This window comes from Pithys albifrons, chromosome 18, assembly GCF_047495875.1.
Source record: "Pithys albifrons albifrons isolate INPA30051 chromosome 18, PitAlb_v1, whole genome shotgun sequence".
Taxonomy (NCBI): Eukaryota; Metazoa; Chordata; class Aves; order Passeriformes; family Thamnophilidae; genus Pithys; species Pithys albifrons.
The window spans coordinates 12,441,923-12,465,607 of NC_092475.1; the positions used below are offsets into that span (position 1 = coordinate 12,441,923).

The following is a 23,685-nucleotide window of genomic DNA, read 5'->3' on the forward strand; positions in this document are numbered from 1 at the left end:
ACATCTCTGTGCTTTCCTGGGTTCCATCCTTCCTGACGTGCTGCATCCTGCACACTCAGATTAAGAAAAGACCTTCAGCTGCAGAATGACAGAGGAGAGATGAGCCCCTTCCACAGTTTTCACTCAGAGCTGGTCCCCAAAGCAGCTGGCAGTGACAGCACTCCAGAGCTGACCCAAACCATCCTCTACACAGAGCCCATCCCAGGCAAACTGGATGCATGTGCTCCCATAGGAGAGCTGTCCCACAGCACACCTGGGATGTGTCTCAGCAGGATCCCTGTGGTGGCAGAGAAGTGTGGAGAGACTCTTTGAGGTGCTTTGGCTACATGTCCTCAGCGGGGCATGGAGGCTCTAAACACTTGTAAAACTCATATATTTTAGAAAGGACGGGAGTTTGGGTCAAGGCTGAGGGAGGTGGGGGTGTTTAGCCTGGAGAAGAGGAGGCTCAGAGGTGACCTCAGCACTGTCTAGAACTACTTGAAGGGAAGTTATAGCCAGGTGGGGGTTGGTCTCTTCTCCCAGGCACTCAGCAATAGGACAAGGGGGCATGGGCTTAAGCTCTGCCAGGGGAAATTGAAGTTGGATATCAGAAAAAAATTCTTTCCAGAGAGAGTAATCAGGCATTGGAATGGGCTGTCCAGAGAGGGGGTGGATTCACCATCCCTAGAAATTTTTAAACGCAGATTGGACGTGGCACTGAGTGCCATGATCTGGTAAATGGACTAGAGTTGGGCCAAGGGTTGGACTCGATGATCTTGGAGGTCTTTTCCAACCCAATCCATTCTATGATTCTATGATTCTAAGTGAGCAGAGTGAGGGCGAGCGGGTGGAGGGAGATCTGCTTGTTTCAAGATACCACCTGTCTGATATGCTCAGTGATTTGCATAAACAGGGATGTGACTCACACACATTTATTGGCAATAAAATCAGCCAAAAGACAATGCCTTGTGACCCCAGGTAAGTCACCTGCTCTACTGGAGAAGTGTTTTGCCCAGATCAACACAAGTTTCCCATACAAGGCTGCCTCCTGCTCACCCCACCAGGATCAGAAGATCAGAGATGCACAGACCATTTCAGTTTCTTTTCTCCAACTCCAGCATCTCCAGTACTGAGGTCTTTCATGTCTGGGAAGAGTCCCACCACAGCCACTGAGCTGCTGCAGGTGCTGCACTGGAAGGCTGTTTCCAGAACATCCAAGCAAAACTCCACATATCCTGGGCAATATTTCTTTTTAACCCTCTGAGTCTCTACAAGAGACATTACTATACGTTATCATGTACCCTTTATAGGAAGAGGATTTATTCCTTTATAGGAAGAGGAAATGAAGGGCCCAAAATGCAGCTGATTTTCTTGAACTGCCTGGTGAGTCAGAAAAGCTGGGAGTCAAGCTCACAGCAGCTTTCAGACCCATCATACACCAGCTCCCAGGGCAGGACCCCCACTGGATGAAGATACCGTGGAATGGAAGGACATGGACAGGCAGCAGGAGCCCTTTCTCTAGAGCCCATAAAATCACTGAGGAGAGCCTGGACATGTGTTCAAGGTCAGTTTGGATGGGGCTTGAAGCAACCTGGTCTATTGGAAGGTGTCTCTGCCCATGGCAGGGAGTTGAAACAAGATGGTCTTTAAGGTCCCTTCCAACCCAAACCACTCCATGATTCTATGGTTCTGTGGTATTTCAGCTGTAAAACATTGAAATGAAAATGTATTTGTGCCACAGGGGATCTGATTGATGGTAACAACTCTGTTTGCAGTCCTGTACAGAGGAGTGAGCTTGGAAAAACGCCTCTGAGAGGGTATTTGTAATTTTCTCCTTTGCAGGTGCTTTCTGAGAGGAGATGCACCCTCTCCCCATCAGGCAGCTTTGTGGGCCCCAGCTGTGGGCAGCTGCAGCACAGCCACAACATTCCCTGGCTGTGGCAGCCAAGCTGGACCATGCTGGATGAAGGACAACTGCCAGGCTGGTGGGACAGAGTGCTGTCCTGACCTCATGGCTTGGAATGTCCTGCACACAGAGGCAACAGTTGCTGCAGAGAAATCATGCTGTCACTGAGCCTGGTGGAGAATTTCAGCTGGACAAATCATTGAAAGCAAAGGGCCAATGAGAAGGGAACCAGAGGGTGCCTCCCAGATCTGCAAACCAGCTCTTCACCCGCTCCCATGAGGAGCAACAAAGCCCTTTCCCAGCAGTGGGGTGAAAAACAGGCCCCTGCCCAGAGCACAGAGGGACACTGGGTTTGTGAGAGAGCTCCTGAGCCCTGTCAGCAAATGCAAAATCCCTGAGACAGAAACTGCTAAAACTGAAGGCTGGCAACTTGTAACAGAAAATTTTCAGTTTGAGGTGGCTTCTGAAGCACTTTAGTGCTGGGTTAGTGTTAAAAAAGTGTTGGGTTTGTCCTGCTTCTCAGGAGAGGATCAGTGTGATTTCCAGTTGGTTTGTTAGATGATGTGCCATCTGTACCCTGAAACTCATGGGGCTGTGCCCAGACCATGAATCCAAAAGCAGGGCAACTCCCATAGCTCCTGGAAAGCTTCAAAAATATCCATGTCAGAGGGCCCAGGCTGTGTAGCCAAATTGACATTATTTTTAGGAAAACCTCTCTTTTCTAATAGGGAACTTGGAGGTAACAGTAGTGCTGGCTGAGGGAGGGAAATACCTGGCAGGTTTTGGCTCAGAGCCTGGTGATCCCAGGCTAAAACTCCAACAAAGGAATGTGCTAAAATTTGGCATCTGGATAGATGTGGACTTGTGTTGGAGACTTCACCTTCATCCATATGGTTTATTAGTAGAGATTGAGTCCCTACTCCCTAAAATCAAACTATTCCTTCACGTGATTTTTTTGTTACCAACAATGAAATCAATAATGTGAGGCCACACTGCAGCTTTCCAGAACAGGGATTTTATACCACGTGGCTGAGGAAGCTTTCTTGCACATGCTGGAGTGTGATGTAAGGGTGGCTGACACATTTGGGGTGCAAAGCCTGCTGAGGTCACATTGGAGGGGTGTCATACTGTCCATAGGGTATCATAGAATCATAGAATTGATTGGGAAAAGACCTCTGAGATCACTCAGTCCAAGCCTTGGTCCAGCTCCAGTCCCTTCACCAGATCATGGCACTCAGTGCCATGGCCAATCTCAGTTCAAAAACCTCCAGGGATGGGGAATCCACCCCCTCTCTGGGCAGCCCATTCCAATGCCTGAGCACTCTCTCTGCAAAGAAGTTTTTTCTGCTCTCCAACTTCAATTTCCCCTGGCAGAGCTTGAGCCCATCGTGCCCCCTTGTCCTATTGCTGAGTGCCTGGGAGAAGAGACCAACCCCCACCTGGCCACAACTTCCCTTCAGGCAGTTCCAGACAGTGCTGAGGTCACCTCTGAGCCTCCTCTTCTCCAGGCTAAACACCCCCAGCTCCCTCAGCCTCTCCCCACAGTACTTGTGCTCCAGTCCCTTCTCCAGCCTCGTTGCTCTTCTCTGGCCCCGCTCCAGCCCCTCAATCTCTTTCCTCAACTGAGGGGCCCAGAACTGAACACAACACTCAAGGTGTGGCCTCCCCAAGGCAGAGTCCAGGGGAAGGGTCACTGCCCTGGACCTGCTGGCCACACTAGTTTTGATCCAGGCCAGGATCCCATTGGCCTTCTTGGCCACCTGGGCACACTGTTGGTGCAGCCCATGGAGGGAGATACCACCTGAACTACTCCTGGGTTTCACCTTTAGGAAACCAGCCATGTCATCCTAACAGGAGTCACAGAAGAATCCCTGCCCTCAAGCAGATTGACACCAGGACAGGAAGATGGAGGATAGACCTGCCCTTCAAAACTAGGGAGTATCCTTAATGGAAAATACCACCAGTGCTGCTGCTTTTGTCTGTAGAACTTTTTCTGACCTCCTTGCTGATGAGAACATTGCTCAGAGTGACAGATAATGCTGACCAGTCCACAGGTTTGCAACTCCTCCCATGTGCAGCAAGGCAATGCTCCCAGGGAGTGCACTAGACCATGGAATACACCAAGGATCCTGGCATGGGCTCTACCTGCTCACTGACACCAGACCACTGCTCTCCAGCCCAAGGAATACTGTGCCAAGTTCAAGTTTATGGACTTTTATCTTTTGAGTGTTCTTTGGCCCCAGCCCAAACCAGCACAAAACTCCCTGACTCCAAGGCAAGTGGTATCCTGGACACAGCAGTGCTTTGCTCCAAGGGGTGATACTCCCCAGTGCAGAAGAGGAATTTGAGGCTTTGGCAGCATGCCTAAGAAATACCATCTTGGCAGGCAATGCCATCAGGACAGTCTGGCTCAATGCAGGGAATGTTAAGGATTGGGATGACAATGGGGCTGCTGTGGGAGGTACAACAGATGAGTCTGCCTCTAAGGCCAGACTCATGGAATCACCTTGGTCCCTGGGAGACCCCAGGTCCAGCTTCCTTCTCCAATGGGGCTGATTGCTCAGGGACTTCTCTGCTTGAATTTTGTCTGTGTCTGAGGACTGAGACCCTGCTGCCACTCTGAGCACCTTTTTCAGCATTTGACTGCCTTCTAGATTAAAAAATTGTTTAATTTCTCACCAACTGCACAAGATCTGTACAATTTTAGCAGGGGGAAGGTGCTCAGTGAACTGCCATGGCTTACTGTGCTCACAGAGCTCAGCGGTGTCAAAGTGGAGGGTTGTGAACCCAAAGAAAGGTTGTTTTCCACAGAGGGACCAAGCACAGACCATGGCCATGGCCTCTGGCTTGTGTTGGGGCTGGTGAAGGAGAATCTCATTAAAGGAGCCCTGAGTTAATCCCCAGTGCCTGGCAAAGTGGCACTGAGGGCACACGACTCCTGAGGGCACACAGCTGATGGTGGGGGCCATGGGCTGACAGGGGACACCATGGACATGGGGAGACACCTCTGATGGGGGGAACATGACTGATAGGGGACACCAACAATATGGGGACACCATTGATGGGAGGCTATGGCTGGCAGGAGGAGGCAGCAGAGACAGAGGGGACAGACCTGACAGGGGGAAACACCACTATGGAGGGTGATGGGTGTGACATAGCTGATAGGGGGACATACTGAGACAGGGGACACTGCTGAGAGTGGGACACAGTGACAAAGGGGACACTGCTGAGAGGAGGTCACCACTGATGGGGGGACAGAGCTGACAGGGAGTCACAATAACAAAGGGGACACTTCTGACAGGGGTCACCACTGATGGGGCAGACACAGCTGACTGGAGGTCACCACTAGCGGGGAACACGTGCCTGACAGAGGGACATGGTGGATGGGGGGCTCATGCCTGTTGTGGTGACAGGAGGTCACCGCTGATGGGGAGGACGTGGCTGACAGAAGGGACACAGTGGAGAGAGGAACATCAGTGACAGGGCAAAGGCTGAAGGGGGAAGACATGGCATTTGGGGGGCTCAGGGTTGAGGGTGACATGGCTGATGGGGGACACCACTGACACAGGGGACAGCACTGGCAGGGGGGACATGGCTGAGGGTGACACGGCTGTCACGGGGACAGCACTGCTGGAGGCTCACGGGGTAACACGTGGACAGCACTAACAGGGGGCTAACAGCTGAGGAGGGTGACACTGCAGATGCGGGGACACCACTGACACAGAGGACAGCAATGGCAGGGGGGACATGGCATTTAGGGGGCTTATGGCTGAAGGTGACCCAGCTGACATGGGGACAGCACTGCCAGGGGCTCACAGGGTGACACGGGGGGCACGGAGTGACACGGGAACAGCACTAACAGGGGGCTTTCAGCTGAGGGTGACCTGGCTGACATGTGGACAGCACCTGGGGGGCTCAGGGCAGAGGGTGACACTGCAGACAGGGGCACAGCACTGCCAGGGCTCACAGCTGAGGGTGATGCTGCCAACGGGGGTACTGCACTACCGAGGGCTCAGGGCAGAGGGTGACACTCCTGACATGGGCACAGCTCTAACAGGGGCTCAGGGCTGAGGGTGGACCGGCTGACAGGGGCACAGCACTACTCAGGGTTCAGGGTGACACAGCTCACTTGGGGACAGCGTTTGGGGGGCTGAAGGTGACCCGACTGACAGGGGCACAGCTCTAACAGAGGCTGAGGGTGTCACCGCTGGCAGGGGCACAGCTCTAACAGGGGTCAGGGCTGAGGGTGTCACCGCTGGCAGGGGCACAGCTCTAACAGGGGTCAAGGCTGAGGGTGTCACCGCTGGCAGGGGCACAGCTCTAACAGGGGTCAGGGCTGAGGGTGTCACCGCTGGTAGGGGCACAGCTCTAACAGGGGTCAGGGCTGAGGGTGTCACCGCTGGTAGGGGCACAGCTCTAACAGGGGTCAGGGCTGAGGGTGTCACGGCTGGCAGGGGCACAGCCCCACCCCGGCCCAGGCCCCCGGGCCGCCCTCCTCACTCCCCGCCCTCCTCACTCCCCGCCCTGCCCGCGGCCTGCCGGGCGGGCCCGGGCGCTCCGGGCCGGCACCGCCCTCTCCCTCTCCCGCTCCGCTCCCGCCGGGAGGGCGGGCCGTGCCCGCCGTGCCCGCCCCCGGCTCGGCTCGGCTCGGGCGCGGAGCGGGCTGGGCGGCCCGGCCGGCAGAGCCCCTTTGCCCCGCCATGGTGCTGCCCGGGGAGCAGGCCCGGCTGTTCCCGCCGCGGCCGGAGCTGCTCCCCTCGGCCCATGTCCCCTCGCTGCCCCACTACCAGCGCCTGTACCAGCGCTCCGTGGAGGAGCCGCACGGTGAGCGGGGCCCTGCGGGACTGGCGGGGTGTGGGGACCGCGGGGAGACCCCCACGGGGGGTGTTCAGGGGGTGTCTCTCGTGCCCCGTCCCTCCCTGCTTTCCTCATCCCTGTCTCCCCCATCCCTGCTTCCCTCTGCTTCTCCCTCACGAGCTCCGGCCTCCCCTGTCTTTTCAGAATTTTGGGGTGACATCGCTAAGGAGTTCTACTGGAAGACTCAGCACACGGGACCCTTCCTGAAGTACAACTTCGACGTGACCAAGGGGAAGATCTTCGTGGAGTGGATGAAAGGAGCGACCACCAACATCTGCTACAACCTCCTGGACAGGAATGTCAATGAGAAGAAGCTTGGGGACAAAGTTGCTTTTTACTGGTAAGTTTCTGTTTTTATTGTGGTGTAGAAGGTGTGTAAATACCGTCTAAAGTGTACAAACAGTGTCAGTTTCTGCTGAGGTGAGTGAGGGGCTGAGAACCTGAGAGGCTTTAACCTTTAGGGGGGCACAGCAGGTGTTTCCCTCCAGTGTCCTTGGGAAGAGCTGTGCCATGGAGCTTCCCTGCCCTTCCTGGGATGCACTGGAGTGGTCAGCACAGCAGTGGGAGCACCTGACTCCCAGCTCTGCCTTTGCAGCTGTACCTGCTGAGAGCTGAGAGCAGTCAGAGGGGTGTGAGGCAGGTGCCACGACTCCCTGGTGAAGGGGATAGATGTGGATAGAGACCTGGGATGAGGAACAGCTCATATCTGACAGCTAAAAGCTAATAAAAGCTGTTTTATCTCCCGTGTTTATGTTTTGTGGGTCTGGCAAGTTTCCATTCCTGTGGCAGAAAGGTTTTCCAAATACACGAGCTTATGTATGGATTCCTTGTACTTGAACGTGTTAACATTGGTGCTTTCAGAAAGTCTGGCTTCTTTACCTTTGGGAAGAAAAGTTACTTCCAGCCCTATCCAAAGTATGTTTGTATTTTTAACCAGAGTAGTTACGACTGTTAAAATCCATGTGAAACTTAATTTTCATATTGATGCAAAGTAGGTTTCCCTGGTGGTGTCAGAGCTCCAGAATTAATGTCCCCTGCTGAACTATCTCAGCTGGCACCACAGCTGTGTCCCCAAACAGAGCCATACCTGGCCCTCCTTTGCATTTTGCTGTTTCCTTTGAACTGTTACTTATGTTGCATGGATATGACTGTATGGGGCGATGCAGAAGCACAATTAAATCTACCCCGTGTTAGGGTTGCAATAACTCATTGGGATGTAGTGAGTCCCTTCAGCAGAGCAGCTGGAGAAATCTTAATGTCATTGCAATAAAATTGTCAGATGCTCTAAGTGGTTTGTGCAGCTGGAGGTGTCCCCCTGGTGCAAAGGTGATGGGAGCTACCCCACTGCAGAGAGAAATGTGGTTAGAGCAGTGTAGCTCTGGCTGTAAAACTGGGCTCACAGTAGAGTTTCTATTTGCTGCTTCAGTAGAGGAATTACACACACTGCCTAGCAAATAATGACATTGATAAGGCACAGGCGAGATGCTGGCAAGTGGTTACTTCCCTGCTAGCTAAATACATTCACAAACTCATTCTAGTGCAAGATGACTGCAGCTTCTGATTGCAAATTCCTTTATAAACTCATTCAGGTAAAGGTGTGCCAGCAAGCAAAGCCATTTGGCAGCCAGTGCTGGGCTTTATGCAGGGAGTAGATACATCCTTCTTGCACATACATCTTTGGGTGACAGCGAGGCAGCAGCCTACAGCTTTAATTTGGGCTTGGTGAAGGTTTTTCTTAGTTATTCTGCAGCCTGTGAGGGGGTATTCATGATGCTGAGCAAAACTTGGAGTGGACGTGGAAATGGTGGGTGACTGTCAGTCAGGGTGTTCCCAGTGCTGAAAAATAAGGTCTCTCCTCCTTCTGAGCAGACAGTTTTTCCTGACTATTTTGGAGTAGACTTTTCTGGCATGGTGCTGTCACAGGTGACCTGGCACTGCTGTGTGGAGCTGGGAGTGTTTGTCAGGTGGGAATACAGGTAGGAGGGATGGAAGAGGCACACTGGACGTGGTGTGTGTGGTACTGACCTGCAAACATGTGGCACTGAGGGCTTGAGGAAGAGTGGCTGAGGGCTGTGACTGGTAAAATTACTTCTCTCTAGGCACGTGCTTTTCTTCAAAACAAAACAATAATTAATTGCTGTCATCTTGTCCTCTCGCATTTTGTGTTTAACACTCTGGAACGAGTCTGGCTCCCTAACACACTTGAGACTTGTCTTGCTGTATGAAAGGTCAAAAAAGAAATTAAAGCCTCTGCAAGCCAAAGAGGTTTTTTTGTTTTTAAATACCTGAGACGCTTGATTTGAAGGAAGTCTGTAGCCTAGATGGCAAAAGGTGCTGAGCTTACACTGAGGTATGGGTGACTGCTCGGCTCTGAACTCTGGAAATATACAGGAGCATGGTCTTTGCTTTTAGAGAGAAGGAATTAGGGAAAAGGTGAATAATGTTTGGAGTCATTGCTGAGTGTCCCTGAGCAGCGATGTGTCCTGACAAAGCTCAGCTGCTGACTGGCTGTCTCCAGTCTTGCATGGATTGGAAGGAGCCAGCAGGTCATCTGGAGTTGTTACGGCCAAGCTGCTCTGGAGGTTCCTGCACCACCAGCAGTCCAGGACTGCCCAAATTGGCTCCACTCAGAGGGTCTAATCCCAAGCCACATGGAATTGCATTTTCAGCACAAAGGGCAGTACAAGGGATTGCTTCATGCTGCAGAACTTGTACATAGGTGACGTTTGCTGTCATGGTGGTGTCCTCGTGGTGCTGTTAGGGCTGTGCAGTTCAAAATGACCATCCTGAGTTGGTGGGAAACACTTGGATTTTCCCTATTATGACCTCTCTCACTGTGCTTTATCACACTGCTTATGAACGTTACAAGTATTTCTGTTTCTGCTGCTTTTGATTCCTCTTTCTCTGCTTGGTGTTGCTGATGTGGCCTAAAAAAGGAAGAGAAGCTCCAGGAAATGCTTCTGATAAAGTGCTGCTCTCCAAAGTGAAATCTCTTTCATAACTGTGTGGGAAGGGTGAGGTCAGTAACAGTGGTTACTGTGTGGGTGTCTGTGATGACTTTCTTGGGCCTTGCTGGTGAAATGCACTGGGCAAACTCCTGGAACACTGAGGGGACTTGCCGCAGCTCTTGAGGACTTTGTGATGGGTGGTTAATTAGGGCAGGAGCACAGGAGACCTCAGAGTGCTGGAGACCTGCCTACCTCACTTGGACAGTTCTGTGCTGAAGTATCTGTTAGTGATCTCATCTAAACTTCAGCCTGGGCAGCTGTGGAGGTGAAAATATAACCAGGTGGGAGTTAGAAAAACCCCAGCACCTATTGCAAAACTCTGTCTAATTAGACCCCAGGGTGTGAAGGCACTTGGAAGAAGCCTGTTCTGTGTATAACCTGTTTCTCAAACCAGTCACTCCAGCTGCAGTGGTGATGATGCTTGGTGGGATCAGGGGCAGGAGATGGAGCTTTGCGCAGTATTTTTAGAGTCCCTTTAGACAAGATGTGGGGCCTTAGAATGCTACTGGCTCCTGCCATCTCTGGGAGAGTGTATTAATTTTCTGCTTTCTTTTATTGACATATGATATAACACATCTAGAGAGGAGCAATAAAGATAGTAAAAGCTGCCAGAGCTCACTGGAGTTTGTTTAAACAAGAGAACAACTGCCTGTGGTTCCCATTCTGGACCTAGAACAATATGCAAATATACAATGAGAAGGTGTGTCTTGTTTGGTTTGGGTTTCCTTATTGTATTTTATTTCAAAACGTAATAAAAGATTTATGGACTTGTAGCTCTTTCTTCCAATAAAACTTTCTATAAGAAAAACCCCCCCACAACTGTAGAGCATTTAAAAAACAAAAAGAACCAACCAAACCAACCCACCCATCTGTCAGATGCTCAGGTGTTGTGACTGAGGATGCTGGCTGTTAACATCCAGCCTTTCAAAGGGTTTAATTGGAGCCACCTTCTACATGATCACAGAAACATAGAATGGATTGGGTTGGAAAAGACCTCCAAGATCATCAAGTCCAACCCTTGGCCCAACTCCAGTCCCTTTACCAGATCATGGCACTCAGTGCCACGGCCAATCTCAGCTGAAAAACCTCCAGGGATGGGGAATCCACCCCCTCTCTGGGCAGCCCATTCCAATGCCTGAGCACTCTCTCTGCAAAGAATTTCTTTCTGCTCTCCAACTTCAATTTCCCCTGGCAGAGCTTGAGCCCATGGTGTCCCCTTGTCCTATTGCTGAGTGCCTGGGAGAAGAGACCAACCCCCACCTGGTCAGAACTTCCCTTCAGGTAGTTCTGATACTCTTGTCACTGCTGCTCCCTGGCTTAGGGGCTTTGGAGTGTCCTGTGTCAAAACGACTCTTCATTTCTTTGGAAACTTCCTGGATGACTTGTGGTGCAGCCTCTTTCAGTGCTTTCTGGTGATGAAAGCACATCCCTGAGTCACACCGTTTGTTTAAAGAACAGAATTCATCACTGGGAAGGTTTTTACTGATCCACACTTGCAGGAGTGTGTGCCTGGTTGAGTTCATTCATGTTCACAGCACTACCCACACCCAGCACAGCTCCTTTCCTGGGGACTTCCATGGGATCCTCAGCAATCCATGTCATGTCCCTGTTGTGTGTGCTGAGTGATAGGTACGTGGGTTTGGCAGATACTAATTCTTTTGGAGGCATTTCTGGACAGTACAATGTTCTGCTTGTGGAAATCAGGCAGATTAAGTGCACCTAAAGTAGGTAATAAATTACATTGCATGTATTAGTATTTTATTAACCTGTAAATCTTGTACCTCTTCAAGGGTAATGTCAGTTGTAGTTTCCACCACAGAAAGCACAGCTCTCTTCTGGCGGGCTCTGTGAAATCTGCCAGCCTGGGAGGGGGTTACAAAACTGTCTGCATGTGCCTGAATGCTTCAGACAGCATTTCCCATCCCTCCAGATAAGAACATCTCTGTGTTGGGGACCTTGTCTGACTGAGCTGTGTGGGTAGTGCGGGAGTGGGAGTGGTGGGAGCATCAATAGAAACATGATATTAAAACAAGGAGTAAAATGAGTAGTGTAGTAGCTCAGATACTTCCAAGTCATGTGCTTTCATAGAATCACAGAATCGTTGGGTTGGAAAAGACCTCAGAGATCACCAAGTCCAACCCTTGGTCCAACTCCAGTCCTTTACCAGATCAGGGCCCTCAGTGCCACAGCCAATCCCAGTTTAAAAACTGCCAGGGATGGGGAATCCACCCCCTCTCTGGGCAACCCGTTCCAATGCCTGATTATTCTCTCTGGAAAGAGAGACTTCCTGCCCTCCCAGTTCTGGGACAGTCACCCAGAGTGTGGTTGGTGCTGTGGCAGCTGCTGTGTGTGGACACTCATATGTCAGTGCAAGCTGGGACAGGAGGGACTCATGGCTTGTCCTCAGGGGTAGCGCCCTGGCATTTCTCCATAGGTGGTTGGAGTCTCCAGCTGTGGGCTGTTTAGAACAAGGCCATGCTGGGCTGAAAATTAACCAGTTTCCTGTAACCGCTCTGATTGCCCTGCTTTGGGTTTGGTTGAAGATGAGATGACAGCACTGCCTCAGGGCAGCATGGTGATGTCTGCTTAAAGCTTTGGAGGTTCTTGGTTTGGCCTGAGGGACTGGAAAACAGGGATCATGGTCTGAAACTTGTTTCCAAGGGCTATTATATGTGTGTGTGCACTGTGACCTGGCATCCACCAGTTTTCTCCTGTCGTATCTTGTCATTCCCAAGTGCTTCTGTTAACAGCTTGTGCACAGAGTGCTGCATCCCCTGCCCTCTTCATGACTATAGAAATCCCTGAGGTAGTTCCCAGGTGAGCAGTTGTGCCAAAGGGATGAACTAAATATGGAAGAGCAGCAAAGTACTCCCTTCATTCAAGGCCTGTGGGATTCCTGTATGTGGGGTGTGCTTTTCTGGGTGCAGGTTGATCACCGTGGTACTCAGGCAGTTGACATGCATGGAGTTACTGGAAATTATTTTCCCATTCCAAGGGCTGACTGGGAAGCAGAACTTGACTCATCCCTGTCAGGTACACTAGCTGGTTTGCAGGGAGTTGCTGGGAAGGATGATTGGTTTGATGTTTTAGGGATCTCAAGCCACTGTCCTGCCCTGCAGAGCCTTTTCCATCACAGGATGCAGGGCAGGAGCTGGGATCATAGCCTGGATCCAAACTAGCATGGCCAGCAGGCCCAGGGCAGTGACCCTTCCCCTGGACTCTGCCTTGGGGAGGCCACACCTTGAGTGTTGTGTTCAGTTCTGGGCCCCTCAGTTGAGGCAAGAGATTGAGGGGCTGGAGCGGGGTCAGAGAAGAGCAACGAGGCTGGAGAAGGGACTGGGGCACAAGTGCTGTGGGGAGAGGCTGAGGGAGCTGGGGGTGTTTAGCCTGGAGAAGAGGAGGCTCAGAGGTGACCTCAGAACTGTCTAGAACTACCTAAAAGGAGATTGTACCCAGGTGGGGGTTGGTCTCTTCTCTCAGACAACCAACAGTAGAACAAGAGGGCATGGACTTAAGCTCTGCCAGGGGAGGTTTAGGTTGGGTATCAGGAAGAAATTCTTTGCAGAGAGAGTGCTCAGGCACTGGAATGGGCTGCCCAGAGAGGGGGTGGATTTTCCATCCCTGGAGGTTTTTAAGGTGAGATTGGATGTCGCACTGAGTGCCATGATCTGATAATCAAAGTGGGGTTGGATTAAGGCTTGGACTTGATGATCTCAGAGGTCTTTTCCAGCCCAGCTGATTCTATGATTCTGAGTTCTCCCAGCCTCATGCTGTTCTGCTCTGCAGTGCAGTGAAGGGAAGGGACAGGTATGGAAGGCTGGTGACTTGGTTACCCAGTGCCTGTGGTTTGCCATGGTTTTGCCCATTCAGAAGCACCCCTGGATTTGTGCCTTCATGGGAGAGTGTTCTGCATTACTAAGGATTTTCTTTGGAAGTAGCTTTTACTGAGCTCAAATAACCTGTAATCCTGCTCCTGTACACAAAATGGGACTTTTCTCCTGTGTTAAGTCAAATCTATTAGGAAAGAAGGCACTCAGGCAGCACTTGTGTGGTTGCTCCTTGGCAGAGCAGTGATGAGAGGAGTTATTTAAGGCCTCCTGCTTGGGAGAGCAGCTCATCTGCCTTGAATCAGGGGAGCAGCTTTCATTTGGGTTTTGTTGGATCTGTTTGTTCCCAGCCTTTTGCTCTGAAACCTTTGGTAGCTGCTACTGGCAGGGGTACTGTATCCATCTGTATAAATACAAGGGAATATCCAGGAAGTATTTGACTAGAAAAACAAGTGGGATGTCCCTGCGTGCCCGGGATTAGATGGCATGTGCCCCAGAGGAGGGCAGGAATTTGAATGTGGAATTGCAGAGCTTCTGGCCAGGGTATGCCGGTGGTGTTTGCAAAGGGCTGCTGTGCCAAGGACTGGGCTTGTTGCCAGTCCCTCTTTGCTCAGAGAGGGCAATGAAGGGGGTCCTGGGAACCAGAGAGTCTGACTGGCATCCTTAGTGGAGCAGGTTCAGTGTGTGCAGGGACCAGTGCAGGTGCTGGGAGAGGTTTGGAGCTGCTGGCGGTGCCGGAGCACAAGGTGGGCAGCACTGAGCACATGGATACGGCTGTTTTCCTTCAGGGGGTGTCCCATGAGAGATTGTTAAAGAAAGTAACTTAACAGTGAATGGAATAACGGTGTTTTTATGGAGCTGGTTTAGCCTTGCCCTTTGCTTCCTCACTGTTAGTGGTCACTCTTCAGGACCAGCAGCATGTCCCCCAAGGACAGTGTTGAAATGGAATTGCTGATGGTGGCCTGGCTCATGTGCCCTCCATGAACAGGATCCTGCTGCTGGTCCTGGAGACAAAACAGCAGATGCTGGTGCTGACCCAACATGGCATTTTGTTTTAGTCTAAGAGGCTCTTGGCTGAGCTGCTGTGAACACCCCAGTGCTGAGGTGTAAATGACACATGTGGACTTGATGATCTCGGAGGTCTTTTCCAACCCAATCGATTCCATGATTCCATGTTCTTACTTAGTACGTTTTCCTTGTGCTGCTCATTGCTCTGACACAGGATCTGGCTCTATTGATTCAGCACAAGGGATTTAATAATTTTTCACTAATTTCTGCATCCACCCCTACCCAAAATTGTTGGTTTATACCCTGTGCAAAGCTGCCTTTCTGCTGGGTGTGTGGCTGCACAGTAATTACCTGGGGTGTGTGAGCACAGACAATGGCACCTGGATTTTCTCATGTCTGTGAAGCTTTTTTTATCTTGTTATGCTGGCAGGTATTACAGACAACTTGATATGGTTTAAGAATACTTGATTACTACTGGGAGGGGCACCACTGTTGTGCAATGATGGCATGTTGCAAATATTGGCACTAGAGTTGTAACTTGGGATGGATTAATGGAGTTCATGGACAGAGAGAGTGGTGAACTCCTGTACAGATTCAGGACATGGAAGATCAGAGACTTCAGTTTGTTCATTGGACTAGAAAACCTGATTATTTTAGCTGTGTGAATGGCTTGTGTGTTCCTCCCTGACACCCTGGAGTGAATGGAGCACCAGTGGACAAGGACTTGGGCTCTGTAGAGGATGAATTGATCAGGCTTTGCCAAAAGAGGTGTGAGTGGTTGTTCCAAGTGTGACATTTTCCCTGTGGGCAGTTGCACTGGCTGTGCCTGGTGGGCTCTCTGTGCTGTTGGGCTGTAGTATGGAGTGCCAGTGGTTTCTTAAGACCTCCTGCCTCCCCCCAGGGCAGAGAGGTTAGGCCTTTTGGAGCACAGTTTCAGTTCTCTGTTTGCATTTCTGCACATCACTTGTTGTAAGTGTCAAAATGTGGTGTGATGGGAAATCGTGAGCCTTGGCACTTTTCCATGAATTCAAAGCTCATTATTTTCTTACATGTCCCCTCCCTTCCTTGGGGGAATCCCTGAAGGAAAATTAAGTCCTTCCTGGTTGCTTTTTCACACCCACCTACCTGATGGTGCCCAGAGAAGCTGTGGCTGCCCCATCCCTGGAAGTGTCCAAGGCCAGGTTGGACAGGGCTTGGAGCAACCTGGGACAGTGGGAAGTGTCCCTGCCCATGGAACCTGATGGTCTTTAAGATCTCTTCCAACACAGACCATTCATTTTGTGATAGTGAAGCATATTTTCCATTCCTGTTGCCACTGCCCACCCTCTAAGAGATGTTCCTGAGATGACAGTCCAGCAGGTGACATCACCTGTAGAAGTTTATGAGGCATGACATTGGAATGCCCACCAAAAAATCTGATTAAAAGTTTAATTTCCTGTCATGGCCTTGATGGATATTGTTTGAGCCTCCTTTGAAATTCCTGGCTTCCCGTGTTTCTAGGAGGTCTTCAAAATTTGGCAGGGTGTTCCATCCAGAGATGAAGTTATTTCCCAAAATGGGGTGTTTCCCAGCTGCAGGCGAATTGTTGATTATTTTACTTGCAGAAGCTTCATCCAGGATCTGTTCCATGGCCCAACTGTAAATTGTTTAAACAAGGAATCAGCTGTGTCATGCTGGAAATAAGCTCTTGTTGGAATGGTAAAAACAGTCCATGCTCCTCTGAAAAACTTATTGATGCTAAACATCTAAAATGTTTCCTCTCACGTCAAACTCTCACATTCTTTTGCAGCATTCCATGGGTTTGGCTTGCAGGGTTCCAAGTGCTGGCTGAGGGCAGCCCAGCTCAGGGATGCACTGCATGGATTTTGCATGTGACCTCTGTTGCAACACTATGTAATCAATCTGATTAAAAATAAGTAATTAAATTGCTTAAAAAATTTCCACTAAATAAAATAGGTAAAAAGCTGACATTTTATTGACAAGTTACTGGGGGGTTGGAGGGGGTCCAGAGAAAAGCAACGAGGCTGGAGAAGGGACTGGAGCACAAGTGCTGTGGGGAGAAGCTGAGGGAGCTGGGGGTGTTCAGCCTGGAGAAGAGGAGGCTCAGAGGTGACCTCAGCACTGTCTGGAACTGCCTGAAGGGAAGTTCTGGCCAGGTGGGGGTTGGTCTCTTCTCTCAGGCACTCAGCAATAGGACAAGGGGACACGATGGGCTCAGGCTCTGCCAGGGGAGGTTTAGGTTGGATATCAGGAAGAAATTCTTTGCAGAGAGAGTGCTCAGGGATTGGAATGGGCTGCCCAGAGAGGGGGTGGATTCCCCATCCCTGGAGGTTTTTAACCTGAGCTTGGCCGTGGCACTGAGTGCCATGATCTGGTAAAGGGACTGGAGTTGGACCCAGGGTTGGACTTGATGATCTTGGAGGTCTTTTCCAACCCAATCGATTCTATGATTTTTCTTCATTGACTGTTCTCTTGTGTTGTAAAATATGTCAGAAAGTGGGACCATCATTAGAGTTAATGCATATCCTCTTGACTGGCTGCTTACTCAAAGGAAAATGTGCAGGCACAGAGGAGCAGAATTCCCCTTGCTGAGTCTGTCAGCATAGAGTGCCTGCTGACACCATCACCAGGGCACTTACATGTGCTCTGTATTGCTTGTACACTGCCTTATTTTGTCAAATCTGTCAAAATATTAATAGATTTCTCTTGAAAAGGGACTTGCTGACTGCTGCCAGTCCTGTATTCCCTAGAACTGTTACTCTGGAGCGTTCTGGCACTCAGGTGTGAGCACAGACTGTGCAAACTCTGTCACACTGACTTGACTTGCCCGTGTTGGCTGATGAACCATCACCAGTGTAAGGTGGGAGGTGTTAGAATCATAGAACAGATTGGGTTGGAAAAGCCTTCCGAGATCATCAAGTCCAACCGTTGGTCCAACTCCAGTCCCTTTACCAGATCATGGCACTCAGTGCCACGGCCAAGCTCACTTTAAAAACCTCCAGGGATGGGGAATCCACCCCCTCTCTGGGCAGCCCATTCCAATGCCTGAGCACTCTCTCTGCAAAGAATTTTATTCTGATCTCCAACTTCAATTTCCCCTGGCAGAGCTTGAGCCCATCGTGCCCCCTTGTCCTTTTGCTGAGTGCCTGGGAGAAGAAACCAACCCCCACCTGGCCAGAACTTCCCTTCAGGGATGTCTGAGCATCCCACTGTTTAAAGAAAGGGGCTTGAAGTAGATTTTAGGATGCAGCATGGCATGAGTGGGAAAACTGGAGGAAATTCTGGCAGGTCAGTTAATACAGAGTGATTTTGGAGCAGTGTCCACCTGCAGCTGGGCTCTGTGCTGTAGTAGGATCACTCAGGGTATGACAAAGTGAAGAGTGGTTGGGCTGCACAAGATAAATATTATTTCTTTACATGCTTCTGCTATTTGTCCAGGTTCTGAAAGGCTGCAAATACCAACAGTAGCTGAGAATGTATTTAATGAGAAGGAAGGACAGAAAGATGGATGTGGTTTTCCTCTGGGACACTGGCAGCTATGCAGGGTGTTGGGTGTTTGCTTTGCAGGCTACATTTCTATATGACTGTTTTTAAAGGTGACTAGAAGACTTGATCAAAGAGCTGATGGTGGCCCAGTGTCCCTGTAGAAATAAGCTCTGCTTTAGCTGTTTGGCAAAATACAGGCGCAGTAATGCCTGGGTTGAGTTGGAGAGGACCGGCCTGGGGCTGGACACAGCACATTGTGCTCTGCAGGGCTCCTGCTTTGACACAACTGGCTTGGGTTTCTTTGCAGCAATAGGACCCCATTCATCCAGGTACATGATCAATTTTAAATTGAGATGGTTTGGCTCAGAGGTGGAGTTGGAGCAGAGTCTTGTTAGGCCCTACCTATGTGTATGAGGGGCACTGGAGGGGAAAATTGTCATAGAATCATAGAATGGATTGGGTTGGAAAAGACCTCCAAGATCATCGAGTCCAACCCTTGGTCCAACTCCAGTCCCTTTACCAGATCATGGCACTCAGTGCCACGGCCAAGCTCACTTTAAAAACCTCCAGGGATGGTAAATCCACCCCCTCTCTGGGCAGCCCATTCCAATGCCTGAGCACTCTCTCTGCAAAGAATTTTTTTCTGATCTCCAACTTCAATTTCCCCTGGCAGAGCTTGAGCCCATCGTGCCCCCTTGTCCTATTGCTGAGTGCCTGGGAGAAGAGACCAACCCCCACCTGGCCAGAACTTCCCTTCAGGTCCTGTGGTTTTAATGCAGTTCTCAGACTTAACTGTGTGGTTTTAGGAGGTGATGCAGTTAAATTGGCAAGATCTTTCATTTCCCTGGGATTTCTATTCCCAGGTTTACTCAACAATGTTCTCTCAGTGCTGCCAAATATTTCTGAACACACTGGGAAAACCAGCCCCTCCCAGGCTGCGCTCCATCCTTATGCAACTTCTTTTTTTGTCATCCTTGTCATGATGCAACAGGATTCCAGCATGGCTGTGGGAATGGTGAAGGCCGAGCTTTCTGGTAAACCTGCTGCTCAAAAAGCCTCTCAGCCTTCCCAGAACTCCTTTGGGAATTTGCTGCCATGCAAATGTCCTGCCCGCAGAGGGGGTGGATTCCCCATCCCTGGAGGTTTTCCAACTGAGCTTGGCCATGGCACTGAGTGCCATGATCTGGTAAAGGGACTGGAGTTGGACCAAGGGTTGGACTTGATGATCTCGGAGGTCTCTTCCAACCCAATTGATTCTATGTTTACTGTGATGGGAGATGGGTGAGGTTAAGCTTTGGCTGGGCTGGGTGGGCTCTCTGCCCCCTTACTATGAAATGTTCTCATGAAGGTTTTCTGCAAACCTGTTTCAGCCCCCCAGCTCCCTCCTGGAGTCAGGGGTGCAGACCTGCTACAGACCCATCTGCTTGGGCAGTCTGTTTAGGAGCATTTCCACACTGAACAGTCCATGCAAATACTGGCATTTTTTTCTGATTAAATGGTGTCTTCTTTTGGATTGTCTTGCACAACTGGTCTCCCCAGGCCCCACATTTCAATATAATCTGTTTTCTCAAGGACAAATTTTAAAGCTGTGCTGTTCCTGTGTCAAATGAGAGTAAGCAAGGCTGGCTTGGAGGGAGAAATCCTATTTTTATTGGTTTTGGCTGCTGTTGTTGCCAACCAACCAGGCTGTGTCCAGGCAGACCCTTCTCAGGCCGCAGGTGTGGGGGTGCCCTGGCACAGGCAGGGCTGGGCGGTGGCAGGAGGTGTGTGAGCAGCTGGCAGGGCAGGCACTGAGCACACAGTTCACAGCAGGCAGGCATCAGAGGGCCTGGAGCTGCCCACGCGGCACACACGTGAGCCCATTCCACACATGGCAGGAGTTGGCTCGGCCCAGCTCTGCCTGGCATTTTGGCTGCTCTAATTCTGGACATGGAATGGGCTGGGGAGCTGAGCCTGTCTGGCTGCCCCCAGTGACCTTGCACGTGTGGAGCTGTCGCTGTAGCAGGAAAGTTCTTTCCTTGTACCCTGCTCTGGGGACAGGCTGCTGCTGGAGCAGGAGCTGCAGATTTTGCTGCCTCTATCCCATGCCTCTCATGCAGCTCTTAGTCCTGTGCTTAGGAGGGATTTTGGCCTCTGAGCATGTTTTAGTTTAGAGATGTTCTAGGGCTGGCATTCTCACTGCCCCCATCTTTGCTCTACTGGACTCTTCCTGTGGTTCTCCACTGTGCAAATTCTTCCAGTGATGTTGCATCATCTTGTAAAGGCTTCTTTCCCTCTTCCAACATCTTCCTGTTTTCTCAAGGGTGCTTTCTAGTAGGTAAAATGTGGAGCCTTCTTTCTGCATTAAGCAAAATTTCTCTGTGGGTACCATTGCCCCACTGCCAATTGGGGAATGAAACCTGGTGGCTTTGAGGTGATTTGCTGTTCTTTATCACCTTCCAGGTGTCCCACACCCCACCTGTGCTTGGTCACCTTGAGTTAATGCTTTTATTTAATTGTAGAATGATGGAATGGTTTGGTTTGGTGGGACCTGAATGACCATCTCGTTTCACTCCCTGCTGTGGACAAGGACACTTTTTCCTAGACTAGGTTGCTCAGAGTCTTACCCAGCCTGGCCTTGAACACTTGCAGGAAGTGCCAACCTGTGCCAGGGCTTCCCCACCCTCACAGGAAATAAGTTCTTCCTAATATCCAATCTAAACCTGCTCTCTTTCAAACTGAAGCCATTCCTGCTTGGCCTGTCACTACATGCCCTTGTAAAAAGAGAATTATGTGCTCATAGGAGTTTAGAGGAGAAGCTCGAATGATCTGCAGCCCCTTTGGTCCTCAGTGGGAGCATTTCCAGGGGTCAGAAAGGCCTTGGCTTTGTCCCTAGTTTGCTTTGGTCTGTAATTCTTTAGTTTCTGACTGTGGATGTGCAGATGGTCTGGCAGATCTCGAAAACTTACGAACACTTCACTTGCTTGCCTTCGTTTCACCCCCTTGTGCTGTACACCAGCCTCTCTTAGTGGTGGTAAAACCCTTCTAAACCACAATTATCATCAGCAATTACCTTGAAAACCGTAATTCCCACTGTTGCAACCTGTGCTTCCTGCTGCTCCATGCAAATGCATCATGGCACAGGGAAGCTGTAGTCATCTGTTACTCAAACAAGTTATGGAAATAATTTTTCTTTGAAAATCTGGTGAAAGAGGAAGTCCAAACAGCATTGTTGATTCATTCAGGCCAGCTCTGCTTGGTCCATTTGGATGCTCTGGGAAGGGTGTGTCCCCTCTGTCCCTGAGCTGTAGCAGGTCAGGAAGTTCCTGCCCCTCAGTACTGTTTGTCATCCTACAGCTGAGATGGGCTCAGCTTGCCTGGTGATGTGATCACAGAATCACAGACTGTTCTGAGTTGGAAGGGACCCACAAGGATCAGAGAGTCCAACTCTCAAGTCAATGGCCCACACAGGGGATTCAACCCATGACCTTGGCATCATTACAACCAAGTTTTAACCATGAGTGATTGAAGCAGAGCAGCACTTTGAAAAGTCCTGTAGTCAGCCCTGATGCTTGGCAGAGCCTGGTAACTCCTTAACCTGCTTTGGTGTCCAGGAGGACATCTGGGCACAGCTTCCCTCCCCACACTGCTGCTCCTCACCCCTGAGTGCTCCACGGGGTCAGTGCTGGAGCTAATGGGGCTCTAAGGAAATCCTTCCCTGCTCCTACAGGCCATTTTCCACAGGCACAGCACTAAATCAGGGCAGCTTACCCCTGCACTCTGTGTTGGTGAGGCCACACCTGGAGTGTTGTGTTCAGTTCTGGGCCCCTCACGTCAGGAAAGAGATTGAGGGGCTGGAGCGGGGCCAGAGAAGAGCAACGAGGCTGGAGAAGGAACTGGAGCACAAGTGCTGTGGGGAGAGGCTGAGGGAGCTGGGGGTGTTTAGCCTGGAGAAGAGGAGGCTCAGAGGTGACCTCAGCACTGTCTGGAACTGCCTGAAGGGAAGTTCTGGCCAGGTGGGGGTTGGTCTCTTCTCCCAGGCACTCAGCAATAGGACAAGGGGGCACGATGGGCTCAAGCTCTGCCAGGGGAAATTGAAGTTGGAGATGAGAAAAAAATTCTTTGCAGAGAGAGTGCTCAGGCATTGGAATGGGCTGCCCAGAGAGGGGGTGGATTCCCCATCCCTGGAGGTTTTTAAGGTGAGCTTGGCCGTGGCACTGAGTGCCATGATCTGGTAAAGGGACTGGAGTTGGCCCAAGGGTTGGACTTGATGATCTTGGAGGTCTTTTCTAACCCAATCGATTCTATGATTTACTACCTGAGCACCAGGTGTGACAGCTCTGGGGCTCTGCCTCTCCAAGGTCCAACTAGCACCTGAGCAGGCAGTCTGTGAGCCCCTTGTGGGGAGGTTTGTGCCATGGAGGTGACAAGTGTTCAGGTTTCTCACATGATGTTCTCCTCCTGCCCTGCTTGGGGTGATTTCTCCCTGTGGGGTCAGTGTTTGCTCAGATGCTGTCAGGGCCACTGGAGGGGTTTTTCTGCATCACAGGGCCTGTTCTGAAGTGGGAGCCCCTTATTTTACCTGCTGGCAGAGGGGAGTGGTATGACAAGAGCCCTGCAGAGCCTGTGCTGCCTCTCCTATGTTGACAGGGATGTGTTTTGTGCAGAGCTGGGCCCTGCTCTCTGCACACTGCAGTGGTGGTGGTCCCTGATGCCCTGGGGCTCTCTGGCCCTGGCAGTGAGTAGCTGCAAGCAGCTAGAAAACCATCCTCTTGGCATGAGACCCGACTTTTTCAACAAATCAGGATTTCTAGGAGAAGGCCTGCTGGGAAGGTTCCCAGTTGTGCACTGTGTGTTTGGTTTGAAGGACTTGCATTTAATTAGTTGGTGGGTGGTTGAGACCATGGAATCATAGTATAGATTGGATAGGAAGGATCTTGGAGACCATCCAGTTCCAATGCCCTCTGCCATGGGCAGGGACACCTTCCACTGTCCCAGGTTACTCCAAGCCCTGTCCAACCTGGCCTTGGACACTTCCAGGGATGGGGCAGCCACAGCTTCTCTGGGCACCCTGTGCCAGGGCCTGCCCACCCTCACAGGGAAGAGTTTCTTCCATATATATTCCACATGCCCTAAAATTGCCTTTCTCTGGCTGAGCATGCACAAAACATGCAACATGTAAAACACAGGCTTCTCAGGTGCTAAAAAACTCAGATGCATTTCTGCTGTGACCCAGATGATGCTGTAAAATTTTGAATTGCAGCTTCTAAATGTAGGACTTGGCTGGAGGAAGATGAGAAAGACATCAAACTCAAACTACGTTTCTCTGTGAATTTCATCTTCTGATGTATCTGGGAAGTTTGGGGAGCTGAGAATTGGTTTTGCCTTTCAGAAGAAGCCTGGCTGTTAGAGCAGAGATCTCACAGGAGTGATCACAGCAGTGCTGCTGCCAACCATTTCCACCACCAGTTCTTCAGAAAAGGATCCATTTGGGGTTAGAACTGCACTCCGTAGGCGCAGAGATGAGCTCTGCAGTAATGTTTTCAAAAGAGAGAGGGGCTTTTATTATATTTTTATTTCTTTTTCAAAAATTTCATTTGGAGGAGTGAATCCTTTTGAGAAACTCAGGACTGAC

General features: G+C 50.6%; 1 protein-coding gene across 2 annotated transcripts in view; it reads left to right on the top strand.

Moving 5' to 3' along the window:
• Window positions 1-6,470: 6,470 nt before the first annotated feature.
• ACSS2 (acyl-CoA synthetase short chain family member 2) overlaps window positions 6,471-23,685 on the top strand; it is a 35,056-nt gene continuing 17,841 nt past the window's right edge. For both annotated transcript variants that reach the window (XM_071573191.1, XM_071573192.1), the window contains exons 1-2: window positions 6,471-6,709; window positions 6,887-7,082. In XM_071573191.1, coding sequence (XP_071429292.1) covers window positions 6,586-6,709; window positions 6,887-7,082 — 320 coding nt within the window. In that variant the 5' untranslated portion in view covers window positions 6,471-6,585. The remainder of the gene's footprint in view (window positions 6,710-6,886; window positions 7,083-23,685) is intronic.